The sequence below is a fragment of the Geotrypetes seraphini genome, chromosome 2, assembly GCF_902459505.1.
Source record: "Geotrypetes seraphini chromosome 2, aGeoSer1.1, whole genome shotgun sequence".
In the NCBI taxonomy this organism is placed as follows: Eukaryota; Metazoa; Chordata; class Amphibia; order Gymnophiona; family Dermophiidae; genus Geotrypetes; species Geotrypetes seraphini.
Genome location: NC_047085.1, coordinates 389402995 through 389415406, shown reverse-complemented (window position 1 = coordinate 389415406; position 12412 = coordinate 389402995). Strand labels below are relative to the sequence as shown.

The window sequence follows — 12412 nt, the reverse complement described above, 5'->3', positions numbered from 1 at the left end:
CTATAAATCATCTTCAAATTGCAGGATCAATGGCACTAACAAAAGTCTCCATTAATTTATCTGTGACTAGGTGAGATCAACTGGCCTGTAGTTATCAACCTTCCCTATTACCACTTTTTTGAAGAGGTGCGATATCTGCCCGTTTCTTTTTCTACAGTAAAAATACAGTCTCTAGATTTGGCCCTTTATTAACAACATATCAACATTGTTTGCCAATGATTCATTAAAATTATACATTTTATTTATTTCCTCTATTTAAAAAAACAAAACCAAATTAAGTCTCAGTTCTTCTCTATTCTGAACCAGTATCACATCATTACAAATATTCCCCATCTTCCTACCTGATCAACATCCCCTCTGTCCTTAAATATGCTAAAGTTTCTACCTAACAGAGGGGGCTTGATGGTAGTCTTGAAGCTGAAATCTTTCTAGCTCGTTAATACTAAACATGTGAGCTAAGTGCACACAGTTTGTTATATGCAAATCAGCACTGATGAGCACTTAACTAATTTGTTTGCAAACCAGAGCTGCTGGGCAGGCCACAGTGATTTTCTATCAAAGTAAAGTACCGTTCTTTATAGGCATCTGGTTGTCCCTGAATACGTAGTTTAAACATACTCTAGCTTCAAAGAAGGATCAAAGGCTTTATTACTTCTAAATGAGCACATTATTTCCACTAACTAACTTCTTGTTTGCAATTTGTGTTTATTAACAGAACTGTCTTAGCTTTGCTTTGAGTTACTGGCTTTTTGAAAATTTAGCTGTACTTTACAGGTTCACAGTAGCCATTAGCAAAGGGTCTGCAGCCAACAATACATGCAGTAGTTAATTAGATGGCTTTTTATTGTGGATAAAATAAAATATGCAAGCAGGGTGAGGGCAGAGACAGTAAAAGCACAGCACTTGATTTGCAAACCCTCCTCCTCTCGCCACCCTAAAAGAAAAAAAAGGAAATATATAACCATTGCTTACAAATGTTAACAATTTTGCATCTATTTCAGCAGCTGTAATCTGTCCAGTTCCCACTCATCTTTGGGACCTTCCATGTTGCATACAAAAGCAGGCAGATGCATATCGTAATAAGGTTGTGGCAGTGTAAAAATATTTTGTTTACCCTGTTCTATATCAGGACTACAAAATAAACACTATTGGCCCTTGATTATCTGGACAATCTACTATTCTAGCTTGTGTCTGCCATGTCCAGTGAACCATCACATGGGAGAAAGCAAGATGGTCAATTGGGTGATCTTATGGACAAGCGGGCTAACCCATTTTTCACAACTGAAATGGCTAGCCCAGGTTGTCCATGTGGTCAGCGAGGATAGTCCATTCAGTCGCAAACAAAATCTGCAGAATTCATTGCCTTTTAGCTTAGTCCACTCATCCATAGGTAAATACTGATCTCTTGATGTACTAGATCCAAAATGCTGCAAATCAGCAAAATTGAGGGTAAGCCCACGTGTTCATAAAACCATCCAATTATCTGGGGCCCATGTGCCACATCAGGCATCCTTTACAAGATTGAGTGATGCCATTAAGATAGATTTTCAAAGCTTCAGGAACTGACTGAGCCTCTTCTTTAGTTTCTTTCCTGGTTCATTGTGTGTCTAACACTGAACCGAAGTATTACTATTACTATTCTGGATTAACCATGAATGCCCCTGCCCTTCATTATTAATGCTGCCAGGGCTGACAGTATCATATAAAAGTAAGATTCTTCAAGAAAAGATTGTGTAACATGCACAAACTTGGCTCAAGCTCTAACTGTGGTTCAGTATCTCTTGTAACACCAGGGGGCACTATGTGTTTCAACATTGTTAGTACTTGTGCTGAGAAATTACAAAAATATGCTCTACCTTTGCAACCTTTATCCAACAAACTGTTGACCTCATAAGAGCCAGATCTGTGGGTGCTCATGGATACTGAGCACCTCCAAAATTGAATAACGCCCTTCATTGTGTCCAGGGAGAGGTAATTTGTATTGTACTTGGACCTTGGAACTTCCAATCATTTTGAAATGTGGCACTTATGGTTCTGGTCACATCTTTTCCTCTGATTTTTGAAACTAGATGACTAAGCCTGTATTGCAAACTGTGATGTTAAAAGTCCAGTTGTACCTATTACCATGAGGCAGATCATTGGCTTAGAAGTTGTGCTAATGATACAACAGTAGCATAGCCAGAAGACAATTTTTGGGTGGGCCAGTGGGTAGGCTGTGGGTGGGCATGTATTTCCTCTTCATTCTCTCCTCCTCTCTGAACTTTGAAAATGAAGGGCCCCTGTCACAAAGCCACAGTAGCGCTTCTCCAGCGGCAAATGCACTGAAGCTTATTCAATTCCTATGGGCTTCAGTGCATTTGCTGCAGGAGAAGTGCTACCACAGCTTTGTAAAATACCTTGGTTAACAAAAATCCCCAGCCCCACTAGCTGAAAGAATTCACAATCCGCCACCCCGTATTTAGAAAGTACAACAGTCAAAGGCAATGCTCTGAGCCACTGATATCAACACCCCAGGAATGCCCAGTTCTCACATATAAACTGAACAGCTCCAGTGCTGTGCCAACAGTTTGGAGCCGTACCACTAACAGCCACAGTTTTCTGATGGGAGTTAAGCAGGCTGCAGTTATTTGCAGCTGGTGGGGCTTGGGGATCCCTGTCAACTATATGAATGTTACACCTGGAGTTGATGAGTTTTCATGTTTCAAAAAAACAGCACCTACAAAAAATTCTCTCAGGATCTGGAGAAATTCTACCATTCTGCCATAACTTCCAAAACTCACATAACAAGGACAGCACAATAAATATATGCAGTGGGACAGAGAACATCAGTGATAAAATTGCTAAGGAACAATACATTTTTGATATTAAAATATTGAAGTCAAGTGGTGGCTAAAGAGTCATTTTTCAATCATTTTAGTAAAAGTGCCATATAACATGAATAGAGATTATTTTTAAAAAACAACAACCTCATCATACCTTGACAAGTACCAGTCTAGAAATTTATTTAGATCCAAAATAAGACGTTTTTGGTACTGGGTTAAGATTATAGCAGTTATCCCAAATAAAATGTACATTATTAACCAATTATTTAACACCATTAATTTGACTGATGAAAGCACGCAGAAAACTATATTAGAAAAATGGGTCACTAATGTACAAAAGAGTGACAAAGGATAAGTGACTGAAAATTACTACAAGTCAGTCTACTAGCAAAACATTTGTAACAGTTTTCTGTTCATTGAACATCCAGCAGAATTTTACTCTGTATCTATAATCCCAGGGGAAATTACCCACCCTTTATGAGAAAGAAAACCTAACTAAAATATTAACACAGTATAATTGAAAAAAAACCCAAAAAACCTGATCTGTGAAGGGCTTCATTTTTCATCAGTGTCTGGAAGCTAAGGTTAGTATACATGTCACCAAATACTAAAACCAAAGATTTTGTTCAGATTACTGTAATTATGGGTCACATTTTACACTGCTAGGATGCCACTGAAAACAATGCAGAATAATTCTGCATTGCCTGCGATTACTATTAAAAATCTACTGCAGGCAAATCAGCAAATTCTTCCCTCATCTCCTCCCAACTTTCAACATGGCAAAGATGAACACAAAACAACAGGCCAGAATTAACCAAAAATGACCTCTGACTAAACCCATGCACTTTTTACAGATGTTGTAGGAAGGCTCAGTTACTGAACAGTGTCTATTGCCAAGTCAGCTCACAAGTTCTCCTCTTCCCGTAAAAACTGGAAGACAGAAGAGAAGTCTTTCTTTGCATAGCCCTTCGCACACATCATTCTGTAGATCTGATGCGATAAGGATCCCAGTGGGATTGGCGTTTTAGTGTCAGTTGCAGAGTATTGTGCCAAACCAAGATCCTGCCAATAAGAAGAAAGGATACTGGCATGAGGTACGTAAACACTCAACAATTTTTCCACTCTTGTCAATGCTGTTAGTGTATATACTTGAATATAAACCTACCCAAATATAAACCAAGGTAACCTTCTTTTCTCCCCCCCCCAAAAGGGGGGAAGGAATGTTGCCTTGAGTATAAACTGGGAGGTTTAATTCAAATGGTCTGCCTTGCACTCAGCTCTCCTTTCCTAATTGGCTAGCAATGATCTAGGACAGGAGTGATCCTTCTCGCATCCTGTCCCGGCTAACTCTTAACCACCCCGCCTTCCTCCTACCTCCCTGACCCCTCTAAGACCTTATTTTTAAAGTTTTGGTGGTCTTGCAGCGAAGTGTTGCAGGAGCGGTCTTCCTACGTTCCTGCCCTATGAAGAGCCACAATCAAAAATGGCTGTCGCAAGTTCCTGCAGCAGTCTCGCGAGACCACCCATGGGAACTCGCGAGACTGCCATGGGAACTTGTAGCAGCCATTTTTGATCATGGTTGTTCAGAGGGCAGGAGCATAGAAAGATCGCTTCTGCCCTACTTCACTGCTAAACCCCCAGGGCTTTAAAGGTAAACTCTAAAGGGATCAGGGAGGCGGGGTAGTTTTAAAGTTGGGGTGGGACAAGACATGGGAAGGATTGCTCCTGTCCTGGCTCACCGCTGGACCAACAGGGCTTAAGGCAGGCCCGCAGGATATATGCAACAGGTCCGGGCCAGGGGAGGTGGAAGACGCAGACCAAAGGACTTGAATATAAACCGAGACTCCTTTGTTTGTTCCAAAAATCTTGGTTTATATTTGAATATATAAGGCAGTGGTCTCAAACTCAAACCCTTTGCAGAGCCACATTTTGGATTTATAGGTACCTGGAGGGCCTCAGAAAAAATAGTTAATGTCTTATTAAAGAAATGACAATTTTGCATGAGGTAAAACTCTTTCTAGTTTATAAATATTTCCTTTTGGCTAAGTCTTAATAATATTTACAACTAAAGAGACATATGATCAAGAAACAGTTTTATTCTACTTTTGTGGTTATGATAACATACCGAGGGCCTCAAAATAGTACCTGGGGCCGCATGTGGATCCCTGGCCGCGAGTTTGAGACCACTGATATAAGGTATTTGTTACGGAGCTCAATTAACACTAAAGTTTTGCATAAATATTTATTTCATCACAGAACTCTAGCATATGCCTTTCATTTTTAAAAGATGATTGCAACATAACATATAAAGAATGATTTTAAATTATGTTTAAATCTTTTTTATTGAAATTAATTTAAGGTAACAGTGAAGAAAAATTCTTTTATTACATTTGTCACCCCTACATTATAGTCCAATTATTCATTTTCCTCTCAATATAAAACCATTGTCACTGCTGATAACTATGTAAAACAACTCTACAATAAAATATAAATGAAAAATATCAGTCATCCGTTTCCATTGATCAGGAAACCCTCCCTTCCCACCAATCAAAAGTAGTACTTTACCAGGATCACGAAATACCATAGATTACATAATATTCAGCAAATGGGGCTGAGCTCTTATACCCCTCACCATTAGAGATCTCTGGGGTGAGAGAATAGATCATTAAAAAAAAAATAACAATAGATATTTCAATTGTGAGCACCAGACTTTATGAATTTGATGAGAAAGATTGAATATATGGTCCCTAGATCTAGGAAATGCTTCTGATGATGAAGTGATGAATGAGCACCTACTGTCTCCAGAAGCATGAGACAATTGTGATTGGTGAAATCTTATTTTATCTGAACATCATTTTGAATTGGTGGTTCAGATGTTGATATTATCACAACTCGATTACTGTAATTCTTTGTATTTAAACAAATTAAAAAATGGTTAAAAAAAATTGCAACCGATTCAAAATACTGCAGTAAGATTGATATATGGTCTGTATCATCCCTAGGTGCCTAACTGGCTTGGTTAGCGCGTTTGGGCCGTGACAATCTTCTCCCCAGCGTGCCCTCTGTAGCTTGAGGGTCCCCTTCAGGACTTTCATCCAGTTTAGGCAACTACTTACTAGTGCAGATACAGGTAAGTAAGATGGTTTTCATTCAACAAAGAGACACCAAGTCAGAATGGCTTCCAAAACAAAATAAAGATTTATTTAGGCCACAGGCCAGATAAACTTCCAAGTCTGTGTTATGTTGACTGCACACAGCACAGATAATGTTCATGACATGCATCAAGCAAATAGTTCAAAATGGTAATAGTCTTTGTATAGGGAAAACACCCTGACAAACTCGGACTCCAGTTCACTGCACTAGAGCAGCTCAAAATGAAAGTAAAAAGGTAGAAAGTTCAAAATAACCATTTCACAAAAACCAATGTATGTTAATTGCTGTGCTGGTTTAACCCTGGTTTGGAGAATTAGGCATTCTTGTACCTAACACTCTCACTAAATAAATGATAATTGAACTCCAAAAGAAACTTATTGTCTGACACTCCCAAAAAGCATGGTAAAAAAAAAAAAATTTAACCGACCACATTTCTGACACAACAGCACGTCCACCCCTCCCATATGAAATATTTGTGCTTGAGTGAGACAAGCCCTATGGATTATCCTAAAATGGCATTACCTCAAACCTACCCCTTGCACCAATCTAGGAATTCCAGACATCAAAGACAAACTCTCAGCTGTAATGGGTCGCACTTAGCCCGAGGTCCACCAAAATGCTAAATCCTTTTAGGAAAAGTCAATACTAGGACCTTATATAAAACTCCAACACTGAAAGACTTTCACCCTTACTTGTGCAAAAAGACTCCTAAGTAATTGATTGGGTCTAGTTTGTATCTAGTTTATGGGTAGCGCTGCAACATAATGTTTTAGCTGGGCAAAGACAATTTGCCTTTGCCCAACTCCCAGATTGAGAAGTCCTTTCATAGTACCAACAGGGAGCAGAATATGTTCCAATCTAGTAATCCCCTTGCCTTCCCAAATTTTAAAAATACCAGTGTCTAAGTGAGGCACAAATTGGGAATTCCCATAGATAGGCAATAAATCTGAACAAATCATTGCCACCCCCCAGCATTTAGTGAGATCTTTCCAAAGTGCTTGTAATGGAGTCAGTACAGCACTATGTCTGTTTTCTAGGGGCCTGTAAGAGGAAAAGTATATCCCAGGGAGCAAAATATTCCAATGCAATTTTACATGATATATAAATCCTGCCTCTCCAGAATTCAATCTCCTAAATGCCAAAGAATGCAGGCCTGATTATATCTTTTAATATCCAGCAAACTAAGGCCTCCATTATGTCAGGAATCCAATAATTTTGTAAAGAATAACTTTGGCCTCCCCAGCAGAATTTAGATACTGACTTATTTAGATATTTTAAATCTTTGCCCAGAAGTCTTAAAGGAAGCATCTGCAGAAGATACAGCCATCATGGGAATTTCACCATTCTGAATAAATGTATTCACCCATGGAAAGACAGTGGTGAGTCCAGCCCTGTACTACTTGTTTTATAGACTCAAGCATATTAATCTGATATAAAGAATTCACCTGCACAGATAACTGATTACCCAGGTATCATAAGAACATAAGAATAGCCTAACTGGGTCAGACCAATGGACCATCAAGCACAGTAGTCTGTTCTCACGGTGGCCAATCCAGGTCACTAGTACCTGGCCAAAACCCAAGGAGTAGCAATATTCCATGCTACCAATCCAGGGCATGCAGTGGCTTCCTCCATGTCTTTCTCAAAAACAGACTATGGACTTTTCCTCCAGGAAATTGTCCAAACCTTTCTTAAAACCAACTACGTTATCCACTCGTACCACAATCCTCTGGCAATGCGTTCCAGAGCTTAACTATTCTGAGTAAAAAAAATTTCCTCCTATTGGTTTTAAAAGTATTTCCCTGTAGGTCACCTAAGAAGATGGACACCTGAACTAGAGGCTCCTTCTTCGCCACTAGCCTCCCCGATCTCCCTCCAGCCCGTGGAGGCTCAGCCCCACCAAAGCCGGTGCCTGAGTCGGTGACCTCGACGGGATCCCGGATTCCCCCCATTGGAGCGAGTTTGGGCGGTCCCTGGGCACTGGTTGAGTGGCGGACTGCCGGCCTGCTTCCCCCACGTGCGGTGCGAGCAGCATCCACTCTTGCTACTTCCGGACCGGAAATGGAGTGGAAGACGGCGCTGCGGTTTTGAGCGGCCCGACCGTGCCTGCTGTAGAGCACTTCGGTGCAGCTTGCCTGGACCGGGGGGGAGCACTGGTGAGGGTGCAAAGCATTCGGGCGCCTGCAGAGCCTGAAGGGAGCACGTTCAGCGTTGGTGTTGAAACCCAGGTGGATTGCTGAGTCAGCAGTCTACATACGGCGCTCTGGAGGTGATAGGCTCAGCTTTCAGGAAGGGGCACAAGTTTGGTCCAGTCAGGGGAGGCTGGTTGCGTGCTCGGGACCGCCGGTGTCCAGCTTTCCTGCCTTCCTGTGGACACAGCCTCCCTTGCTTGCCCGGGGAGAGCCCCCGAGTGAAGAGAGCCTGAGAGCTTGCCACAGCGGAGGGGATAACTGCCTCCCCCCCCTTGTGAGCCAACACCTGCAACCCTGTATTCCTGCAGTCGGCAGCCGGACGCGTAGGATGTCAACAAGGAAGAAGTTGGACAGCTACGGATTTGCGGGCAGAAAGCAGAGTGCCCTGAAAGCGGCAGGAACCAGTCCGCCACAGGCGACCAGGATGGCGGTGTTGGAGGCCACTGTGGGGGGTGGAGTGGACCATCAGGATCGACTGGGTGGAGATGTGCAGGGAGGCTCCGTGGAGATGCCGTACTCCCTGAGGAAATTCCTACTGGACATTCGTAGAGAACTGCAATCCCTGCGCCACGATGTTACCAGAGCCATAGCAGATTTAAAATGAGACCTGGGGGAGCAGGTAAAGAGGCAGGATGCGGTGGAAGCTCATGTCAACACCATGACTGAGGACATTATAGCTGTGCAGCAGGCGGTGGCGGGGGTCCGCGCGGAGGAGGTGGCGATGTGGGACAAGTTGGAAGATCTGGAGACCAGATCCTGACGGTGCAATCACCGGATCCGGGGGGTGCCGGAAGAAAAGTGCATATCAAGATGCCCGCCAGATGGCCTTGGACATCTGTACAGATATCCTCACAAGTGCTCTGGCGGGTGAAGTGCGAGTGCCGGAAATTGAAATAGAACGAGCGCATCGAGCTTTGGGATGCTCAAGATCCAACTTTCCCCATGACATTGTTTTGTGCTTAGGCAGCTATCGGGTGAAAGAGGATATATTTCATGCAGCGCGGAAGCAGAGGGATTACAAATGGAATAACTTGCGGGAGGACATTTATCAGGATGTGGCGGCAGCAACCTTGCGCAAGCGGAGGGACATGCAAGCAGTGACCACCTATCTCCGCAGAGAGGGCCTCAGATATCGGTGGCTGTACCCATTTGTACGGTGGGGACCGCAATGAGACGGGTTCGCACAGTGGCGGAGGCCTGGTCAGTGCTACAAGAACTAGGTGCTCCTAAACTTCCTGAGGGGGATCCTCCCAGGGAGCGAGAGGAGGAGCAAGCTGGACCTTCCGGATGGCGGCAGCAGACCACAGGAGCAATGGCCCGGAGTGCAAGGAGCCGTGAGCCACAAGGACAACCCCCATGAGAAGGCTGCTGTTATCGTTGGACATTACTGTTGGTTGGGCTGACTTCTGCAGTATCATTGTTGTGGGTCTTGGTTTGGAGTGGGCAGGGGGGTGTTATTGTAAGGGTTGAGGGATCGCTCGGGGAGTCTGTGAGTAGTGGGACATTGGGAAGGGGTCCAGGAATGCTGTTGTGGGCGGTATGTTGTGTATATATGGTGTGTAATTGGGGTGCTGGGGGTGTGCATTGGGGTGGCTGGGGTGGTGGAGTTGCTTCTTTCTCAGGGATATTGAGATCTGTTTGGATGGTCTCGAGATGTAGTTTTGGGTTGGGTACTGGGGGCAGGGGAACGTTTGAGGTGGGGGAGGGGTTAGGATTTGGGATGTGGTGGGGGAAAGGGTACTCTCAACTCCGCATTGGAATTGGATGGTCCATTGATGCTCTGGTGGGGCCTAGTCAGGGGCTGGGGTGACTGGGTCCCAAGGATATTGAGGGTGGAGTCTGTGGAGTGGTTAGTGGTAGTGGATCCTGGTTAATTTTGTAATATGGAATGTGGGGGGGATAAATTCCCCCATTAAGCGCTCCAAAATTTTACAACATTGCCTATACGCTAATGCTAGGAGCCTAAGGGCCAAAATGGGAGAGCTGGAAGTCATAGCCAGCAAGAAGGACCTAGACATAATTGGAGTCACAGAAACGTGGTGGACTGATGACAATAAATGGGATGTGGCCATACCAGGGTACAAACTCTTCAGGAGGGACAGGACACACAAAAAGGGTAGAGGAATAGCGCTATATATAAAAGACTCCATACCCTCAACCAGGATGGAAACAATAGTAAGGGCGGATGGCTTGGAATCACTATGGGTTAAGCTACCGGGAGGAACTGGAGCAGACATAAAATTGGGGCTGTACTATCGCCCACCTGGACAATGGAAGAAATCGACCAGGACCTGGAGGCTGAACTGAGGCAGGTATGCAACAGCGGAAGTGTGGTGGTGATGGGGGATTTCAACTACCCTGGGATAGACTGGAGTATCGGGTACTCAAACTGCACGAGGGAGACCAAATTCCTGGAGGCCACGAGGGACTGTTTCATTGAACAGCTGGTCACGGAACCAACACGGTGAGATGCCACTCTTGATCTAATCTTCAACGGACTAGGGGGACCCGCAAAAGAGGTGGCGGTACTAGCCCCACTAGGAAACAGCGATCACAACACGATCCAGTACAAGCTAGAAATTGGATCATCAAAAGTGAAAAGAACCACAACGACAGCACTCAAACTTCAAAAAAGGGAATTATGATGCCATGAGGAAAATGGTGGGAAAGAAACTCAACGGCAACGCAAGGAAGATAGAGTCCTTAGAAAAAGCCTGGACCCTACTCAAGGGCACGGTGCACGAAGCACAGAACCTGTACATCCCCAAGTTCAGGAAAGGGTGCAAAAAAAATAGAACAAAAAACCCAGTGTAGATAACAAATGCAGTGAAAAAGGCGATAAGTGACAAGAAAGCATCGTTCAATAAATGGAAAAAGGACCAAACAGAGGACAACCAAAAGAAGCACAAAGAACACCAGAGGGAGTGTCACCAAGTGGTAAGGAAAGCAAAAAGAGAATATGAAGAGAGACTGGTGGGGGAGGCAACAAACTTCAAATCATTCTTCAGGTACGTTAAGGGGAAGCAACCAGCAAGGGAGGAAGTGGGACCCTTGGATGATGGAGACAGAAAGGGAGTAGTAAAAGAGGAAAAAAAGATAGCTGACAAGTTAAATGAGTTCTTCACGTCAGTCTTCATGAGGGAGGACACAACCAACATTCTGGAACCCGAAGAAATCGTAAATGGAGATCAGGATGATAAACTGAGTGGATGTCCTCAGGCAGATAGACAGGCTTAAGAGCGACAAATCGCCAGATCCGGACGGCACACCTCAAGAAGGACATGGCAGTACTTGAGGAAGTACAGAGAAGAGCAACTAAGCTAGTAAAGGGTATGGAAAACCTCTGACAGACTGAAAAAGCTGGGGCTGTTCTCCCTGGAGAAGCAGAGACTTAGAGGATAAATGATAGAAACCTTCAAGATCCTGAAAGGCATAGAAAAAGTAGACAGGGATAGATTTTTCAAATTATGGGGAACCACAAGTACAAGGGGGCACTCGGAGAAACTGAAAGGGGACAGGTTTAGAACAAACGCTAGGAAGTTCTTTTTTACCCAGAGGGTGGTGGATACATGGAACGCGCTTCCGGAGGCTGTGATAGGCAGGAGCACATTACAGGGCTTCAAAGAAGGTTTGGATAGGTTCCTAGAGGACAAAGGGATTGAGGGGTACAGATAGGAGTAGAGGTAGGTTATAGGGATAGGAGCAAGAGGTAGTTATAGAAATAGTCAGGGACCACTGCTCAGGCAATAGGCCTGATGGGCTGCTGCGGGAGCGGATCGCTAGGCGAGATAGACCTCTGGTCTGCCTCAGCGGAGGCAACTTCTTATGTTCTTAACATTTACAGCGCCATAAGGTGGATGTGGCCTTTCTCCAGGAGACCCATCTGACTGATCTTGAACATATGAAATTGAGGAAATGGTGGGTGGGGGAGTGTGTTGCGGCATCTGCCATGGGGAAACATAGGGGGGTAGCAATTTTGTTCCGCAAGTGCCTACTAGATAACCTACAAATTTTGGCCAGGGATGGGGAGGGTGCTCTGTCAGGGGTGATCGCGCAGCAGGACATGGTATTTTGCTGTGTCTATGGTCCTAATGAAAGTGATCCGGCATTCTATGCTAACTTGGCCCGCTTGTTGCTGCTCTTCGCCCAGGTCTCCCTGATTGCTGGGGAGGGGGGGGGGGGGGAGTGGACTTCAACGCTGTTCGTGATTCTAGTCTGGATTGCACGATGTGACATTTCCATCCA

The 12412-nt window shown here is 44.2% G+C and overlaps 1 protein-coding gene across 1 annotated transcript in view; it reads right to left on the bottom strand.

The window, feature by feature from the left end:
* Positions 1 to 2973: 2973 nt before the first annotated feature.
* Positions 2974 to 12412, bottom strand: part of HIBADH (3-hydroxyisobutyrate dehydrogenase) — a 217175-nt gene continuing 207736 nt past the window's right edge. The window contains exon 8 of the mRNA XM_033930772.1: positions 2974 to 3884. Coding sequence (XP_033786663.1) covers positions 3726 to 3884 — 159 coding nt within the window. The 3' untranslated portion in view covers positions 2974 to 3725. The remainder of the gene's footprint in view (positions 3885 to 12412) is intronic.